The following is a 20,892-nucleotide window of genomic DNA, read 5'->3' on the forward strand; positions in this document are numbered from 1 at the left end:
TAGCCTTGACATGTTTCCAAGAGTAACGTAAATGGGCTCAACCTAAAGCACAGGCAGGTGTCATGAACTAGTTTAATTAAACACCAACACCACCACTGCTACCAACTAAGTCATATTACAGTAAAAGCATCCACCGTCAAGGCACTGAGCGAACAAAATGAACAAATGATAGTGCAGTTGGAGGAGGAATATGTGTGTGACTCCCAAAGGCTTGTTATGATGAAACCCCTTGGCAAGACAAGTAAAGATGTGTCATTTATTCTAGATTGTCTTTACATCTTAATCAAAGCAGCAATCCTCCCCTAAGTCTGTGGTACTGTGCCCTTCTATCTCAGCTCCAACTCTGTGTTTATCAAACCTCTGGCTCTTATCAAAGAGATAGGATATTGGACTTTTAGTTCTGATAAGAGAACCTGGCTCAGAGGGTGGCATTTCTAAAGGGCAGCTCCCGCTATGGTGGGCCACTCGAAACCTAACGCTGCCAGGGCCTGCAATTAAGACCTCTCAACCCTGTCCTGACTGGGAGCTGCACAACACATACTATAACCATATTTGGTTCAGAATATTTTGGTCTTGACGACGTTAATGATTTTGTGACTTTTATAGGGTTATAATAATGCATTGAATTGTGTATACTGCATTTGTCATGTTATGGCCCATTTCTCTATTGTGTGTGGTAGATGTAAATAGTGGTATTGATAGGATTTGCTATTATGTCAGATATACACCATCATATTCAACACAATCCATGCACAGGATACATTTTCCCCTTCATACCCTTTGTTATCCCTGCATGATACATCTCCATTGAAAGGGACTCCACACCTCCAGCCTTGAGTGGGCCTGAGAGTGGAGGTCAGTCAGTGAAGGAGGGGATCCTGTCAGGGGAGAGAAGAGGGGCTGCTGTTAGAACAGCCTGTCAAAATCCCCTCGCCTTGCTCAGCCTTGAGCAGATAAGTAGGCCCTCCTCTGCCAATGGACCACTCCTGGGCCGGATCACAGACATGATGCAAGCAGCAGCTCCACTGATCAATCTCCAGATAACCTAAACAGGACAATGTCACTGTCGATCGTGTGTTTGGCCTCGATCTCCTCCTCTCCTTTGACTATATGAAGTACGACATTGAGATTCATTGCTTTACATTTCAATATGCATTGCAGTTCCATTCAGCTTTAGCATTCAGGTTCTACCAAAGGTGCAGTACACTGTGATCCTGTCCCTGGTCCTGCGTTTTAGTTACACCCTAAATGTAGATGATCATAATTCATGTTGTCTAGATACAGATCTTTCTCTCTCTATTGCAGGAACGGTTTGTTTTTGTGTATGTGTGTGTGTGTGAATGATAGGCTTTCTCAGTCTGCAAAACAAATTAGGCTGGATGGGTCAGGGACACACAGATTAGGCCCATCCAAAATCTGCCGACGGGCTTCAAATGACAGAGAAAGAGTGTGTCCCTTAAACCCTAGATGTACATGTACATGTCTTGGTAAGCTTAATACTATCAGATAGCAATGGTTATTTTTGTTTATAGCAAATAAGCATCAATCAAAAGGGAAGCATAGAGACTCTTCACACTGGTCACTACCTGTTAAATAATAATTGACATGACAACAATTGCACAGTTGCATAACGTTCACATTTATTTGGTTTCAAGTCCTAACATATTCTAAACATGCGTTTAACACATATGGATCACATTTGTCACAGGTAGTTCAAGTAAGAAAAGCAGAGGAGAGAGGTTTTTCAAAAGATTTAAAGGGATACTTCGGGATTTTGGCAATGAAACCCTTTATCTACTTCCCCAGAGTCAGATGAACTCATGGATACCATTTTATATCTCTGTGTGCAGTTTGAAGGAAGTTGCTAACTAGCGTTAGCGCAACTTCTAACTAGCATTAGGGAAAGGGGAATACCTAGTCAGTTGTACAACTGAATGCCTTCACCTGAAATGTGTCTTCCGCATTTAACCCAACCCCTCTGAATCAGCGCAACGACTGGAAATCTATGGTAACAGCTAGCATGCTAGTTGTTGCATTTGAGTTCCATTCATTGAGCTAACGGTACTTAGCATTGGCTCGCGAAACTACCTCTAACTTCCCTCATACTGGATGCAGAGACATAAAAATGGTATCCATGAGTTCATCTGACTCTGGGGTTCCTTAAAGTATCCTTTTAAGGAGAAGAAAACATGGAAGATAAAAATGTAATGCCTTTCATCTGCGTATCCAGTGGTGCAGATTCAATAGAAATACTTTAAGACGTTGTTCCCTGAGATATGTTCTGATTTTATCTGCTCTAGTTGCCCCATTGTGGGCTCCTTAATAAGGAGCTTCAACGAATGAATTGTAATAACACTGAATAAGCTTGTAATAACACTGTTATAACAGAAAACCATTCATTGTTGAGATGAGTGAAGAAAAGCATGTTAACAGGATATGGCAGAAGGGCCAAAGTTACATTCTAATGTATAATCACTCACAAGCAGCATTCTAAATATCAAACATGATACTGATCATTTAACCCTTTTAAAGTCTTTACACTTCGCCTTTACATTGTTTGGTACACCCCATCTTGAAAACTATATAAATATAGTGAATGAACACAATACATTGATTGGAATACCATACTGGGTTATATGTTGCTATATAAACTGTACAAAGAAACACTGATTCACCAGTAAAATGGGAAGTATTGATAAAACGACCGCAGAAAAGTGAACAAATGGTAACCGCCTATGGCATGTGATTACATACAGTATGCCGAGATTCCCATAGAAATGATTTGGTATGGTAATCAGGTGTGTTTGATTTTATTTGGATCTCTTTTAGTCCCCATTTGGACTAATCTTCCAAGAGTCCTTAAAGTGTTAATGATTGGTAATGTACAGTCATGATGTTGTAGATACGTCATCAGTCTGATCCGTTTTCATTGATCACTTGGTGTGACGTTGTAAAGTACATGATCGATCGCAGAACAAAGTTGTCAGAGTAAATGTAAACTGGCAAGGTGGTCAAACTGACTCCCATCCACCAAGGGTGAGGCTGCAGTTTGTCCTGAGGTACTACGGAAAAACATACCAGGAAACGTTTACATGCAAAATAGGTAACAGCGAGGTAACTGGATGAAATAAGAGATACAAAATAACAGAACATTGGTGCAATGAAACCAATAAATATATATATTTTTTAAACATTACCTGTGTGAAAGATAGCAACGTGATGACACACAAAAAGAGGTAGTTTCAGTATAGAAATTGCAAATTACATATCCATTATCTGTAAAAACACATTCCAGAAAATAGTAAGAATGGTAATGAGTTTGTATTACATATGTTTCAAAACATGAGAGGTGTTGGCAGCAAGGTAGCAATGTAACGTTTGATTTTAAAAGAGACTGCAAGGAATAATCTGCCACTTAGAGTCCCTATATTCATGTATGATGGCCAGAGTGACACTGTATGGCAGCAGCAGCACTGGGCTAGGGTCTCAAACACAAGTACCCTAAAAATGTCTGATCCCTGAGTTTAGGAGTGCCATATGCACTGAGCCCCCCAGACCAGTGGCTGGCTGCTCCCCACCATGGCTTCTGGCACACCTCAATGTTCTCTGCTTTGTTCACAGATGGTCAACTGAAAGAAAACAGTGTGTGACTCCAATCTAATATCTGAGTTGAAAACTCCACACCTCAGGCCCAAATGACACTGGGGATTACAGTAAAGGCTTTGCATGTGAAGGATCATGCATAAATATGCATACTATTTACCAGTTTCACAGGTGCCTGTCTTCTGCTGAGTTAATTCACTGTCTGCAGATATCATTTTATTCATCAAATCTGTAACATGTTTTTGGTAATAGCAAAAGTGATCAATCCATAAACACTTTTGAATTGTAATATCAATACCATACGCACTATATTCTTTGGGAACTTAAATTACAGCAGAGACAAGGGAATGAGTTGATAGAATCACATCCAACATCCATGTCAATGTAAACAAACACTGTATAGCCTCAAAACATGGTTAAAACTAGAATTGATGTCATGGATGGTCAGTCCTTGCATCCATAGCTCTGTCTATGAATCTGAGAGTGGTTACATTTATCCAGGCCCATCCCTCAGCTTTTTACCAAAACTAAGGCGGGGTAACCACTTTGTTATTGTTCTAATTAAGGATTCTAGCTTTAACAATAACATTGAAAATGTATAAAAACAAAACATGGAAAGGTGGCTACTTGAAAACTACTGAAACAAAGAACACACCATTGGTGAAAGTATTCAAAGGGTGGTTCAGGGCATAAGATAGTACAGTGTTAAAGGAACATTCCACCCAGAGATGCATCATATGGGGATGATTTCTGTATTCTGAAAGTTACATATCTTTAAAATTGATTGCTGACAAGCAAAACATTTTGGGACTATGTCAACAACGGACAAATTGTCCTTTAAGGCAGGTAGTAGTGTTAAGGCTGAGATAGACAAACTAGGCTGGACTTACAGTAGTGATGAAGGGAGAGAGTAAGCCTACCTGATAGTTGAGGTTATTTTGAGCATGCTCAGTTTGGAAAGGGGCATCTCTGGCATTTCTGCCCTGTCTCAGACCACCTTCAGCCAAATCCGCTCAACACTGAACTGGGAGTACTGGTTCACCAGTTGTTTTAAATCTGTTCTGAAACAATCTGTTCTAAAACATGCCCTTAAAACCAACACATTCACTTTCATAAAACAGGAAAGTATTTGAAAAAGAAAACACCTTCTAAAAAGGACCTACAATGTCCTGAATCCTACGACTACGAATCCTACAAGTACATCAGCATTGTGATCACTGAATAACTCCTGAATGCAATACATAACACTCACTTTACCCTGTTTAAATACAGGTCCACAAGGACCTGAGAGAGAGGAGCATGCAGGGTGGGAACTTTGCCAAGGTCATGGTCAAAGAATGTGTCTTGCCTCACCACAGCACGCATAAAAGAGAGTCGTTTTAAGGACTGCATTGCCCCAAATGTTCAAACAACGGTTACTATGAAACAGATAAAACTTGAATGATCAAAAAGACTCTTCAAGTGGGTGAAATTATCATCTCATACTTAGAAAATAAAGAACCTATTTCTCTGTATGTTTCTTTTTTAAAACAATGTGCATATCTGTCTCAGATGATGTGCAAGCCGGAAGTAACCTCTGGTCCTTCCAGATGAATAGACAAGCCCCTAATGTCTCCTCCATCTCTCCTCTTTTACAGCCAAAAAGTAGCCACCTGAGCATTCCGAACCCAACACTGTCTGTCTAAAGATGTAGTAGTAAAAATGAGCAAGCCAGCATTTCCTTCTAGCCTAACTGTGCGGACTGGACCACCAACCCAATGAGCATGTGCAGAGGCTAAGGATTGGGCAAGGGAGCACCAGTGGAGGGCTAAAAGTTGTATGTCTGGAGCAACAAATGGGTGCTACAGGGACTAGGAGGGAAGACAGTGGGGCCTTTGTCTGCGGTGTCTCAGCGTTAGGGGTTAGGACGGGAACCAGCTACACTGTGTGTCTGTCTGTCAGCAGAAGGTCTCCCCTCCAGCTCCAACGCACATTGATTCATTTCTTATTCGGGTCCTTCATTGATAAGAAATCATTACACTGAGCTATCGGCTCATCACCCATCTATGGGTTCTGCTTGAAAAAGCTTTGCATAACACTTTGGTCAACAACAACAAAAATCAATACAGCTAATAGCAAACTTCCCCTACCCCTGCAATTCAATTTGTTCCGCAGTCTATGATTGTAGAAAATACCCGTATGCTCGTTTTCTACGAAGATCCCACAATCCAGATAAATGTCACCTCACTGAAAGTCTAGGAATGTTCAAAACTGACCAGCCCATCCCTTACAGGAAGTCTGTCTGTGGGTTCTGTAAGAGAGGGTGTGTGTAACACAGTATAGAAAAATACTACAAGAAGGGGGACAATACACCAATAGTGAATATTCATTTGTTGATTGCAGGGGTGAACGCTTTTTTATCTTTGGTTCAATATATAGCAATGCCTTTGGTCAATTTCGTGGTAAAGGCCTACTTATCAATCTACGATTCAGGAGTTTAAAGCATTTACAGGGATTGGATTTAGACTGGGCAACTCTTCATTTCAAAACAGCGAGAAAAAGGTACCTGAAAATAGAAACAACATCTTCCTGAGGTAGTCTCAAAACACTTGTCAACTCATTTATATCCGGCCCCATCCGAATAAAATAAATGTTCAAAATCAAGTTCTAACAATGGCAACACCGACACATTGAGCAATCGGATACACACTTGTAAACTCCAAAGACCAATGCATCAATGTGCATTTAGTTTGTACCATAGCATGTGTACAGCATTAATCAGCATACATTCAGCTCTGTCGTGTAATAAATATATAGAGAAAAAAAAGTTTTATAAAACTAGCTGCTTGTCACATTCACAGGAAGGAGGACCAGTCCCTTGCCCTGCCCCCTAGGCCAGCTCTGAGTAAAGGGGTGGTCCTAGAGCCAGCAGGGCAGGGCTCAGTTCCCAGGGGAGGTACCCGTAGAAGTCAGACAGGGGGAACTTCCTGTCCTGTAGCTGATTAGGCTGGATTTGCAGGAGTGCAAGACTGCTTTGAACAAAAGGGGGAGCTGTTCCAGGGGAACATTCACCAGCTTGCCTGGAAAGAAACATGTTTCACAGGGTGTGAGTACAGAACAATTATCCTATCGCCTACCTTGTTATGGACCTTTATATTAGCATTTCATAATACACCGCCCGCCATGCCAATCCCCGATAGATGCCCCAACTTACCTGCCATGAAGCGGATCTCTGGCAGACACATCATGATCTCAGGGAAGCGTTTGGGCTGGTGAGGGTACTTGTACTCAGTGTAGTCCTGACACACGTACCAGTAGCGCTTGTTCAGCTGCTCCAACTGGGAGACGTTAGTCAGACCGCGGATATCTGCACAGACAGACAGGGACACATTGAGGAGAGGACCTTAGCTACTGTTCATGTATGTGTGATGTTTGCATTCTTTTTATTCAATAAAGCATCTGAGCAGCGGAGGAGTTTAGGAAATTCCTTAAGGATCAGTACTGTGTTTGACTGTGTGTGTGTGTGTGTGTGTGTGTGTGTGTGTTACCTTGGTTCAAGAAGTTGATGGCTTTCATGCAGGCGTACTCCTCGTTGCTGACCTTCAACTGGTGGAACTTGCGGAACAGATAGATCAGCCTCTCCATCACCTCCATGCCATTCTCACTGAACCTGGAGACGACACATACAAAAACATGGTGAGACTGTGAAATGTGATACGCACGCCCGCTCACTCGCAAACAACCCACAAAATCAACAAGACTACCAGCTCTTGTACACACAGCTACAGAAGTGGAAAATCACAAAGAAATCACAAAGTTAAGGGAGAGTAGATTTATGATAGTTGATTCAATCATGACCGTAATAAGATGATGAGCAGTAGGGGTGGGGTGGGGGTGTGGGGGGGGGCTGATCCACTACAAGTGATTAAGGACATTCATCTCACTGACTAAACATTTCCTTTAGCTTTAAGGAAGGAGCATGTACTTAAACATGGCAAACTGAACAACTGTACTCATCAATCTCTATACCCGTCTCCGCAGCTCCCCTTAAATCTTGATCTCTTTAGTACATGTGCCTACACACCGCTTAGCACTGGCTTAGTAAATCAGACACCTTCTCCTTGAATGTGCAAACTGCAGGCAAATGGGCCATTGCAACACAACCCAGCCGTAAATCCAATAGAAAATTAGGAACAAGTGTGCCAAAAGGGCAGATAATTCTGGTCTGATTTACACACAACCAAGCCCCCACAGTATTATGGCCAATCTGGGACAGAGGGACAGACCTGTATTTCATAATGGCCCAGACAGTGCTAGCCACAGTCCTGAGGAGTCGTCCACCTCACAGGACAGTTCACTGGCACACTTCCAAAACCAATATACCCCGATGTAATGGTCGAAATATCACAGCCTTTAGAGATTGTGAACCCACAGAGTGGAACGGTGGTCTCTGTAGGAGACTGTTGTTGCAGAAGGAAACACAACTCAAATTTTGACATCATCCCTTCTCTTTAGAGCCATATTCAGCCACCACACCTCCCAAAAATACTACAATAACATAAGTCTAGGTAAGCAAAGACTATTGCCTTCTAACATCTGGGGCAGCAGGGTAGCCTAGTGGTTAGAGCGTTCTTAACTGACTTGCCTAGTTAAATAAAGGTTAAATAAAAAATAAATGAATGCCAACACAAAAGGAGAATTTTATTTACATTTTTTAAATGACGGCCTATACCGGCCAAACCCGGAAGACCCTGGGCCAATTGTGCGCCGCCCTATGGGACTCCCAATCACGGCTGGTTGTGATACAGCCTGGATTCAAACCAGGGTGTCTGTAGTGACGCCTCAAGCACTGAGATGCAGTGCCTTAGACCGCTGCGCCACTCGGCAGAAGAGGATGGTGTCCCTGCTAAATGGTCTCCTTCCATACAAGGATTCCAAAATAAACATGTGAACACAACCTAGTATCATTGTTTAACCCTGACAGTGATCCCACTGTCGGGCAATACTCACCCCTGCATCTCGCCCTCAGAGGGCGTGTACTTGGCGGTGACGTCGGCCAGGTCTCCAAAGATCTGCGCACTGTAGATGGTGAGGCAGGAGAGCAGGATGAGCTCCTGCCAGGTGGAGCTGAGCAGACAGGTGTAGTCCTCGATGGACAGCTCGCAGAAGAACGGCAGCTTCTTGATCCACGAGATCTGACGAAACAGCAGCTCGTCGGCCAGACGACACAGCAGCGCAAACAACTCCACCTGAGTCACCTTGTACCTGACACACATAACAGGGGAGACAGAGAGACGCGGATGTGAATATCGACAGGCTTCATAACAGCAAAGTGTTCATGTCATTGTGTTGGGCCAGGAGTTGTAGCTGACCTGGTCACACGGTTGAACAATTCATATTGTAAAACACATTTCCAAATAGATGTCTGCTGGAATTGGTATGTCAAAAAAACACGCAGCGGTTTGAGGGCTCAGCAGATATTTCCGGTTAAGCAGGCTTACTCACCCATCCTCTATCAGCATGGGGGTGGCCAGTGGAGCCAGGTCCTCTGCAGCCACTAGCTGCAGCACCAGGGGGTGTGACTGGGGGTAGAGGCTGCGGGGCTGGGGAGGAAGCAGGCCTGACTGGGCATGGTAGCTGAAGAGGTGAGGTAGCAGCTGGTAGGGGGTGTTCATGGGGGTGTTCATGTACTGGTCCCTGAGAGCAGCCGTGTAGCCGCCATTCAACTCCACAGAGCGACTGGACAGAGAAAACACAATGGTCAAACACACTAACACCTCAGACATTATGGAAAACACAGTAGAACTGTCACTGCCGCGAGTTAATTCACTCACAATAGTTGTTCAATTACATACTGTACTTACACTAAATGCCAGAAATTGTTAAGGGTGCCCATGTTGTTGAGGTTTGATAAATAACTATTTCTCTGCATTTCTAACATAATCAGAGTACATGGCTGATATAGATATGTTGATGTTGACACAGAGAGAGATTCAAACAGATACCACCACACTACATAGACTATATTTAGCCTTGCTGCTTGTAGATAGACACTATGCATGTCTCCACAGCAAGAACAGCAGATACTGGTACGAATTTATCACTGCTAAGTCTGAATAGATTGCATTCAGGCATTCTTCTAGTGGCAAACACCTTACTAACTTGGCAATGAGACGTCAGGGGCACTTCATTATTTCGTAAACGGACAAACTGCTGACAATGGCTACGATGCTCCCTAATGTAGAGGAGTTGCTAACTCACTTGGATGACAGAGTGGATGCGGGTGATGGCTGGTTGCCCTCGGAGGCGCCGTTGCTAGGGGAACTGTGGTCACTACTGTCACCATTGTTGCTCCAGGTGTGCTCCGGGAGACTGGCTTCCTCCTTAAACTCCTGTCCCGACATGATCCGCTCAATCTCCTCATCTGTGATCTGTGACACAGAGACAGAGACAGCGAGAGAGAGAGAGAGAGAGAGAGAGCAGAAAGAGAGAGCAGAAAGAGAGAGCAGAAAGAGAGAGCAGAAAGAGAGAGCAGAAAGAGAGCAGAGAGCAGACAGACAGCAGAGAGAGAGAGGGAAGACAGAGAGAGAGAGAGAGAGAGAGCAGAGAGAGCAGACAGAGACAGCAGAGAGAGAGAGGGAAGACAGAGAGAGAGCGAGAGAGAGAGAGCAGAGAGAGACAGCAGAGAGAGAGAGAATATGTAAAGAGTCATGGTATTGGCAAGCCCATTAACAACTATAATTCATTCCTCTGGGTACTTCAAGTCTTTAGCTGTTAATACTACAGCATTGTTTTCAGGCATCTGAATGGATTAACATAGCACTGTTGCCCAGGGTATAATTATCCTAGGACAACTTGTTCCACAGAGGCACAAGGCCACACCATGCACATGCGCACGCACCCACCCACCCACACATACAGGGCTCGTTCCACTTCAAAAAACACAAGAAAGAGGATTTCAACACCCACCATCTCAAATTGTTATGAAATAGTTTTTATTGTTATTCCTGCAACATTATATTGTTGACATATAACTTGATCTCTAAGATATTAAGCTAATTGATTGCACCCAAATTTGCCATTTTAATATATAGGATTCATATATTTAATAATAACTATAGTACCTAACATCTGATTTGGACAAACCTTTTTTCTAACAATGAGTTAGACATGAGGAATCCAAAGAAATTGTCAAAAGCCCCCCATACCCCACACCAATCCCACCCCAACAATGAGTATATAGTGTCAGTTCCCTATGTTTGACATGTAGTACGGAGCTGCAGCTCGGAGTATTGTTTCTTCATCTTATGTAATGTATTCTCAGTGAATTTGTTGATGTTTTTTCCCCTGTTCGGAAGAATGTGTCATTTTTTGAAGTGTTTATGTCCCATCCTGCTTACAGGGTATGAACCAATATTTCATTTTGTAATTTAGGTGAACTATCCCTTTAATAATGGGGGTTGGGGGGAATCTTTAAAAAAAGATCACATAATAGCAGGAACAGCACCATCTAGTGGTCAGAACTTGTTAATTGGGATGTAGGATGGGACACAAACCCAATAACTTCAATGACTAATTTCTCTGAACAGGATAACATTTATTTTTTTGCCAAAATCATTGAGAATACATTACATAGGATGAAGAAACAATACTCAGAGCCTCAGCTCCATTCTATTTCTCAAACATAGGGAACTGATACTACATACTTATTTTTGGAGTGGGATTGATGTGGGGGGTGGGGGAGGGGGGGGTCTGTAGGTGACTTTTGACCACTTCTTTGGATTCCTCATGTCTTACTCATTGGTAGAAAAAAGTTTGGTCCAAATCGGATTTTAGGTACTATAATTATTGAATGTTGCAATCTACTGCAGAGATAGCTTGCAGAGTTCTGTCCTGCTATCCAGGTCTGTACCCAAACAATTTGAACTTCTACTTTTAAAAATCCACCTCTCCAAAAACAAGTCTCTCACCGTTGCCGCCTGCTATAGACCCCCCTCGGCCCCTAGCTGTGCTCTGGACACCATATGTGAACTGATTGCCCCCCATCTATCTTCAGAGCTCGTGCTACTAGGCGACCTAAACTGGGACATGCTTAACACCCCAGCCATTCTACAATCCAAGCTTGATGCCCTCAATCTCACACAAATTATTAATGAACCCACCAGGTACAACCCCAAAGCCGCAAACACTGGCACCCTCATAGATATCATCCTAACCAATGTGCCCTCTAATTACACCTCTGCTGTTTTCAACCAAGATCTCAGCGATCACTGCCTCATTGCCTGCACCCGTCATGGGTCAGCGGTCAAACGACCTCCACTCATCACTGTCAAACGCTCCCTGAAACATTTCAACGAGCAAGCCTTTCTAATCGACCTGGCCCTGGTATCCTGGAAGGATATTGACCTCATCCCGTCAGTAGAGGATGCCTGGTTATTTTTTAAAAATGCCTTCCTCTCCATCTTAAATAAGCATGCCCCTTTCAAGAAATTTAGAACCAGGAACAGATATAGCCCTTGGTTCTCCCCAGACCTGACTGCCCTTAACCAACACAAAAATATCCTGTGGCGTTCTGCATTAGCATCGAACTGCCCCCGCGATATGCAACTTTTTAGGGAAGTTAGAAACCAATACACACAGGCAGTTAGAAACGCCAAGGCTAGCTTTTTCAAACAGAAATTTGCTTCGTGCAACTCCAACTCTAAAAAGTTCTGGGACATTGTAAAGTCCATGGAGAATAAGAACACCTCCTCCCAACTGCCCACTGCACTGAGGATAGGAAACTCTGTCACCACCGATAAGCCCACTATAATTGAGAATTTCAATAAGCATTTTTCTACGGCTGGCCATGCTTTCCACCTAACTACCCCTACTGCATTCAACAGCACTGCACCCCCCACAGCTACTCGCCCAAGCCTCCCCCATTTCTCCTTCTCCCAAATCCATTCAGCTGATATTCTGAAAGAGCTGCAAAATCTGGACCCCTACAAATCAGCTGGGCTTGACAATCTGGACCCTTTCTTTCTAAAATTATCTGCCGAAATTATTGCAACCCCTATTACTAGCCTGTTCAACCTCTCTTTCGTGTCGTCTGAGATTCCCATAGATTGGAAAGCAGCTGCTGTCATCCCCCTCTTCAAAGGAGGTGACACTCTTGACCCAAGTTGCTACAGACCTATATCCATCCTACCCTGCCTTTCTAAGGTCTTCGAAAGCCAAGTCAACAAACAGATTACCGACTATTTTGAATCCCACCGCACCCTCTCCGCTATGCAATCTGGTTTCAGAGCTGGTCATGGGTGCACCTCAGCCACGCTCAAGGTCCTAAACGACATCGTAACCGCCATCGATAAGAAACATTACTGTGCTGCCGTATTCATTGACCTGGCCAAAGCTTTTGACTCTGTTAATCACCACATCCTCATCGGCAGACTTAGTAGCCTTGGTTTCTCAAACGATTGCGTCGCCTGGTTCACCAACTACTTCTCTGACAGAGTTCAGTGTGTCAAATCGGAGGGCCTACTGTCTGGACCTCTGGCAGTCTCTATGGGGGTACCACAGGGTTCAATTCTTGGGCCAACTCTTTTCTCTGTATACATAAATGATGTCGCTCTTGCTGCTGGTGAATCTCTGATCCACCTCTACGCAGACGACACCATTCTGTATACTTCTGGCCCTTCTTTGGACACTGTGTTAACAACCCTCCAGACGAGCTTCAATGCCATTCAACTCTCCTTCCGTGGTCTCCAACTGCTCCTAAACACAAGTAAAACTAAATGCATGCTCTTCAACCGATCGCTGCCTGCACCTGCCCGCCCATCCAGCATAACTTCTCTGGACGGTTCTAACTTAGAATTTGTGGACAACTACAAATACCTAGGTGTCTGGTTAGACTGTAAACTCTCCTTCCAGACTCACATCAATCATCTCCAATCCAAAGTGAAATCTAGAATTGGCTTCCTATTTCGCAACAAAGCATCCTTCACTCATGCTGCCAAACATACCCTCGTAAAACTGACCATCCTACCAATCCTCGACTTCGGCGATGTCATTTACAAAATAGCCTCCAATACCCTACTCAACAAGCTGGATGCAGTCTATCACAGTGCCATCCGTTTTGTCACCAAAGCCCCATATACAACCCACCACTGCGACCTGTATGCTCTCGTTGGCTGGCCTTCACTTCATCATCGTCGCCAAACACATTGGCTCCAGGTCATCTACAAGACCCTGCTAGGTAAAGTCCCCCCTTATCTCCGCTCACTGGTCACCATAGCAGCACCCACCTGTAGCACGCGCTCCAGCAGGTATATCTCTCTGGTCACCCCTAAAGCCAACTCCTCCTTTGGTCGTCTCTCCTTCCAGTTCTCAGCTGCCAATGATTGGAACGAACTACAAAAATCTCTAAAACTGGAAACACTTATCTCCCTCACTAGCTTTAAGCACCAGCTGTCAGAGCAGCTCACAGATCTCTGCACCTGTACATAGCCCATCTTTAATTGAGCCCAAACTACTACCTTTTCCCCTACTGTATTTATTTATTTTATTTATTTTGCTCCTTTGCACCATATTATTTATATTTTAACTTTTAACTTTCTTCAAACTACAAATCCACCATTCCAGTGTTTTTTCTTGCCATACTTTATTTACTTTGCCACCATGGCATTTTTTTGCCTTTACCTCCATTATCTCACATCATTTGCTCACATTGTATATAGTCTTATTTTTTTCTACTGCATCATTGATTGTATGTTGTTTTACTCCATGTGTAACTCTGTGTTTTTGTATGTTGTCGAACTGCTTTGCTTTATCTTGGCCAGGTCGCAATTGTAAATGAGAACTTGTTCTCAACTTGCCTACCTGGTTAAATAAAGGTGAAATAAATAAAAAATAAAAAATAAAAAAATATTATATGAATCCTATAAATTAAAATATCCAATTTGTGTGCAGTCAATTAGCTTAATTTCTAAGAGATCAAATTATATTTCAACAAAATAATGCTTCCGGATGCTTATGTTATCTGTTTCTAACTACAGAAATGATTTCAGAACAATCTGAGATGGAGGGTGTCATGGCTTGCTGAAATGACATGGAACGACCCACATCTTAGCTATCCCAAAATGATATTTGAAAAGCATGGCTAATCCTTCATCTAATGTTGGGTTTTTCTACCCCCTCATTTCCGATCTTCTCTCATCGCTTCAACTCGGCAGGAGTTAATGACATAGATTGAATTGAACACTGTAAATAATGACTGGTGCTGCAAGCAATTAGGGATGCTGATTTGCCCAATTACCTTGTTTAAAGCCAGCTAATGAAATTATAAGTTAATGTGAGCATGAAATCACTTTCAAGGATGGGTTCAATTCCATTTATAATATCACAGTTCAGGGCAATGGGTTAGAAATTACCAGTATTTTTACATAACAATTCTTAGTGAGCAATTGACATTTACATAAAAATGAAAAATTCAGAACAGTTGTGAAATATCAAAGTCACAGTGGGAAACTAGCTGTAATTAGCTGTAGTAGAGTACACAGTGAATATTTACCTGGACAGGCCCAATGCTTTTGTTTCTCCCTCCTGGCATGCCATCTTCCCTGATTGCTGGAAAACACACAGAACAGCCATAAGCACCACAATAAGAGAAACCAACTGTATGGTTTTTAAAAATACTATGTTTGGGTTTCAACACATAAAAAACACTCAGGTACAGTACAATTCCTAGAGGGGTTGTGATAGCAACATTGGTACTATGTCTCCACCTGGTGGCTGCTATGATTGTGCCACAGCAGATCATCAGGAAAGAGTACAGCAAAATGTGAAACTTCATCTACACAGTCAATCCAGCAGAGAGCACTAGCTACATAACAACAGAGCTGGGCGGCCTAGCTGCGAGCTGATAAGAGGGTGGGGTCATCACTAGTTAACACTGCCACAAAGTCAACCCCCCCCATTTATACAATTTATCTTCTTAAAATCACATGTTAAACCTTAGCATTAACCCTAACCACACAGCTAATCTTATGCCTAACCTTAAATTACATAGTTTTTGTTTTTATATATTTTTTAAGATATATAGCCAATTTTGACTTTGTGGCTGTGCCATCTAGTGGAAACCCCCATGGAGCTTTTCCAATGAAACCTGTGGTTCTAGAACCATCTACTATGGTTCTAGTACAGTACATTCAGCTCAGAATTCTAGGCCTCTGCATACGTGGCTCTCGTCTGTTCGTCACTCTTGCCTCATAGGTCTCCTCTTACCTTTGCGGTTCATTCCCATCTGTAGACACTTGAGCAGGCGGCAGTATTGACAGCGGTTGCGCTGCTTGCGTGACATCTCGCAGTTCTTGTCGCGGCTGCAGCGGTACACGCGCTTGTTGCAGATGCTGCGCTTGAAGAAGCCCTTGCAGCCCTCGCAGGAGATGATGCCGTAGTGCAGGCCTGTGGCGCGGTCTCCACAGATAAGGCAAACACGTGGGTCAGCTGCAACATCTGACAGAAGAGACAGAATGACTGGTTAGAGCAGAAGACAGAAAACCTGACAGACGCCTGCCACATACCACAACATTCAAGTAACATCAATGACAAGTTGGACATAATAAAGAGAAATATCTACGGAGAAAATGCAGCATGATCAAAATTGCTCTCAGATCTGAAAGGAAACCCGTTACCATAAGTCCTCACCAAGCATATGTATCCTACAGCTCTAACCATCGTCGTGTAACCAGCTGGATGTTAGGAGGAAGAATGGGCAGAGAGGGCAGACATCTTGAATGTTTTATTCAGTAGGTCTGAGCAGAGAAAGGGCCAGGCTAAACGACACGCTGGGCTGCCTGGTGATTTGTTTACAGGCTCTCCTTTCCCTTAGACACAGTGGCAGCATCATTTCAACTCTTCCGTGTGGCTATAGTCTAACACCACTCGGTGACTAGATTCCCTCCCCTTTTCATAGATACAGAGTACATTGAAACGCAAGCCCACGTAAGGTCTAAATCTCTCACTGTGAGCATAACACGCTAGTGTGACAAGGGAATTTATATTTGTTTAAATATACAATACCAAATAACAGTTAATGATTCTCTAACTCCACAGGCAGGCAGTGACACCTTAATTGGGGATGATGGGCTCATGGTAATGGCTGGAATGGAACAAATGGAATGTTATCGAACACATGGTTTCCATATGTTTGATACCATTCCATCCACCCAATTCCAGCCATTATTCCGTCTTCCCCTCAGCAGCCTCCAGTGTCCAACTGGTAGGTTCATATCACAGCTGTCTTCTTTAGGAGACAAACACAGTGCAGACCAGAGCCTTTACATTTTAGCCTTAACCTTTGTTTCCTCAAAGGGTATATGGTGCAGCTTTTCTGCTGAGAGTTTCAAAATGTGAAATGTTGTTAAGACCAAGTGAGGGCAGTAACTTGGAACACATGTTGGGGGATATTTGGGGGCTTGGGTAAAGGCGAGGGAAGGGCTGCCTTTGAGGAAGTAGTGGAACAGGATGTTCCAAATGAAGCACATTCAAAAATAGTTGGTTAAATTACACAGCGCTCTGAGTTTAAGGTTAGCCAGCAGATTAACAACATGTGGTGACCGCGAGAGACCCAGATGTGAAAACAGAATAAAGTTCAAAACACCTAGCTTACTACAGTAGCCCTTATCCCCAAATACCAATATCACTGATGCTAAATAGCTTTTGGCTTTACATTCATCTCTATAGAGTCACATTTCTGGCTTTTATGTGTCTGTGTGTGCATACGTTCCATTGGGTGTGCGTGTTGGAGTTTGGATCATAGAGAGATGTACTTAAAGCTAGAATCCTTAATGGAAACAATAACAAAGTGTTCTCTCCTGTTTTGCTAAAAAAGCTAAGGGATTGGGCTGGAGAAATGTAACTACTAGACCTACGGACGCAAGGACTGACCATACATGATCCCAAATGTAGAGTTTTAACCATGCTTTGAGGCTACACAGTTTACATTTACGTTGATTACAAACATTGTTTTACTCAAATCTTATATTTTGGGTTCTGATGGGGAACGACACTTGAACTAAGTGCATAAGGTGTTTTACTTTTTTTAAATTATTTTTTACTTTAAGTCTATTTGGTAAATATTTGTTTAACTCTTCTTGAACTGCACTGTTGGTTAAGGGCTTGTAAGTAAGCATTTCACGGTAAGGTCTACACCTGTTGTATTTGGCGCATGTGAAAAATAAAGTTTGATTCGATTTGATTTGATTACGGCATTTATAGTTTAGATTCTTCAAGAATCAATGGGTCATTCACTTATAAATCCAAAAAGAGACGAAGCAACTAAGGATTTAAATTGAAGACTTACAATCCTCTGTGAACTCATGACATTCTTAGTTACTTTACTAATCACCACAGAAACGGCACAATCTGCAGACCAGCACACTTTGAGGACACCAAACTTTAAAAAGCGGTTTAAAATCTTAGCTGGCATAATCCCCATCTACCTCTAGGTTAGATAATAAAACACTATGCAGGCAGAGAATGAATTAGACCGAAAAACCTATTTTCCCTACTCTCTGCTGTCCACCGTGTTAGTGCTACCCTATCGATCAACCCCTGTCCACCAACACACAAAAACACACACACACACACCCCTCAACCCCCGCACCATCCCCCCTCATAAAAGCTCTGAACAGATGGGTTGACGCCATGGTTACAGTGAATAGCCCAGCAAAGCAGCGGCTGCCAGAAGAAGAGATAACACAGAACAACCCCAACCTTACTGGCTTAGCTTCCTAATTACGATATCAGTTAACAAGGCAGCCCATCCCAGTTTCTGTTGGTCAATCAGCAATTACATGGGGTTTGTTGTCCCCGCTTTATCATCATCCATTACTAAGTATAATAAAAAAATAAAAAAAAATGATATATATTCAGTTAAGAACAAATTCTTATTTACAATGATGGCCTACCCCGGCCAAACCCGGACGGCGCTGGGCAAATTGTGCACTGCCCTATGGGACTCCCAATCACAGCCGGATGTGATACAGCCTGGTTTCAACAATACACACAAATCTGAAGTAAAGGAATGGAATTAAGAATATATAAATACCTGACAGCAATGTCGGAGCGGCATAGACTAAAATACAGTAGAATACAGTATATACATATGAAATGAGTAGTGCAAAATATGCAAACATTAAAGTAGGGAGTTTGCTTCAAACAGAACTCCCAAAATAAAGTACCATGAACTGGTTCATCCTGAAAAACAGGTGACCACTAACTGGGAAAATATAAACAGTGAAGTTATCGAAGTGAAGGTTTACAGATCAACATGGGAGACTGTATTGGGAGATTTTGTAAAGATACAGAGAGAAACATCCAGAACCCTGGTTTTCACCTCCATTCTCACCTATTACACCAGGACTAGAACTGGAGTCCAAACTGGTCAACCCTAACCCTAACCCTAACCGTTTGGTCAACCACTAATTCACATAGCCATGAACTTTCCCCTCATCCAGGCATGGAATAACCCATCAGATCTAAGAGGGAGACATGGGTGCAGTGATCTAAAGCAACAAGGTCAAACCCATGCCAACCCATACTGTGCAAAGGCTTCCTTTACCTTACACATTTACTATCATCAGCGCTTGACTTGGGCTACTGCTTGAGCTCCTGTTCCTCTCATAGAATATTAGCTCAAATGTATTGTGGAGCTCCTGCACCTAAATATAAACAGTACAGGCCCCCAAAATGAGTCCCGGAACATATTTCAGTCCAAACCAAGTACTGATTATCATGAACGTATAAGATTGGCCAAAAGCGAATAAAATGGCAGATAGCCACTTTTAGACCTCAGGTACTGTCCACAAGGGCACACTTGTGGACAGATTAAACACTTAACTACTACTACTGAGTGGTAACCTCATCTTCTTTATAACTTCAATTTAGCTGCAACCGAATCAGACATAATCCTGTCAAAGAGATGACAGAGGTCCTATATGTCCATCCCTGCTCTAAGTATACTAGAAGCAGCAGTGTGCTTTCAGAGCCCAGGGTAAGGTTCCTGTTCCTAGAAGGAGCAGAGTGGACTTTCAGAGCCCAGGGTAAGGTTCCTGTTACTAGAAGCAGCAGTGTGCTTTCAGAGCCCAGGGTAAGGTTCCTGTTACTAGAAGGAGCAGAGTGGACTTTCAGAGCCCAGGGTAAGGTTCCTGTTACTAGAAGGAGCAGAGTGGACTTTCAGAGCCCAGGGTAAGGTTCCTGTTACTAGAAGGAGCAGAGTGGACTTTCAGAGCCCAGGGTAAGGTTCCTGTTACTAGAAGGAGCAGAGTGGACTTTCAGAGCCCAGGGTAAGGTTCCTGTTCCTAGAAGGAGCAGAGTGGACTTTCAGAGCCCAGGGTAAGGTTCCTGTTCCTAGAAGGAGCAGAGTGGACTTTCAGAGCCCAGGGTAAGGTTCCTGTTCCTAGAAGGAGCAGAGTGGACTTTCAGAGCCCAGGGTAAGGTTCCTGTTACTAGAAGGAGCAGAGTGGACTTTCAGAGCCCAGGGTAAGGTTCCTGTTACTAGAAGGAGCAGAGTGGACTTTCAGAGCCCAGGGTAAGGTTCCTGTTACTAGAAGGAGCAGAGTGGACTTTCAGAGCCCAGGGTAAGGTTCCTGTTACTAGAAGGAGCAGAGTGGACTTTCAGAGCCCAGGGTAAGGTTCCTGTTACTAGAAGGAGCAGAGTGGACTTTCAGAGCCCAGGGTAAGGTTCCTGTTACTAGAAGGAGCAGAGTGGACTTTCAGAGCCCAGGGTAAGGTTCCTGTTCCTAGAAGGAGCAGAGTGGACTTTCAGAGCCCAGGGTAAGGTTCCTGTTCCTAGAAGGAGCAGAGTGGACTTTCAGAGCCCAGGGTAAGGTTCCTCTTACTAGAAGGAGCAGAGTGGACTTTCAGAGCCCAGGGTAAGGTTCCTGTTCCTAGAAGGAGCAGAGTGGACTTTCAGAGCCCAGGGTAAGGTTCCTGTTACTAGAAGGAGCAGAGTGGACTTTCAGAGCCCAGGGTAAGGTTCCTGTTCCTAGAAGGAGCAGAGTGGACTTTCAGAGCCCAGGGTAAGGTTCCTGTTCCTAGAAGGAGCAGAGTGGACTTTCAGAGCCCAGGGTAAGGTTCCTGTTACTAGAAGGAGCAGAGTGGACTTTCAGAGCCCAGGGTAAGGTTCCTCTTACTAGAGGCAATTAGCCAGAGCAGGAGAAATGTAAAGGAGCATAAAGCCTCTCCCAGATCTACTGAATGGGGAATGGAAGACCTCTAAAGCCCAATGGGATTACCTATGAGGCTTAAGTTCTGTCTCCTCGGGAG

At 43.4% G+C, this 20,892-nt stretch overlaps 1 protein-coding gene across 3 annotated transcripts in view; it reads right to left on the reverse strand.

Moving 5' to 3' along the window:
• Window positions 1–1,615: 1,615 nt before the first annotated feature.
• LOC115199932 (nuclear receptor subfamily 6 group A member 1-A) overlaps window positions 1,616–20,892 on the reverse strand; it is a 107,353-nt gene continuing 88,076 nt past the window's right edge. For 2 of the 3 annotated variants that reach the window (XM_029762491.1, XM_029762492.1), the window contains exons 2-9: window positions 15,847–16,077; window positions 15,134–15,189; window positions 9,844–10,013; window positions 9,088–9,321; window positions 8,593–8,847; window positions 7,131–7,252; window positions 6,797–6,949; window positions 6,523–6,662 (exon numbers count right to left, since the gene is read on the reverse strand). In XM_029762491.1, coding sequence (XP_029618351.1) covers window positions 6,523–6,662; window positions 6,797–6,949; window positions 7,131–7,252; window positions 8,593–8,847; window positions 9,088–9,321; window positions 9,844–10,013; window positions 15,134–15,189; window positions 15,847–16,077 — 1,361 coding nt within the window. Of the gene's footprint in view, window positions 6,663–6,796; window positions 6,950–7,130; window positions 7,253–8,592; window positions 8,848–9,087; window positions 9,322–9,843; window positions 10,014–15,133; window positions 15,190–15,846; window positions 16,078–20,892 lie in introns of all 3 variants that reach the window. The other variant, XM_029762490.1, reaches the window with a different exon arrangement.

Source organism: Salmo trutta, chromosome 9 (genome assembly GCF_901001165.1).
Source record: "Salmo trutta chromosome 9, fSalTru1.1, whole genome shotgun sequence".
NCBI lineage: Eukaryota > Metazoa > Chordata > Actinopteri > Salmoniformes > Salmonidae > Salmo > Salmo trutta.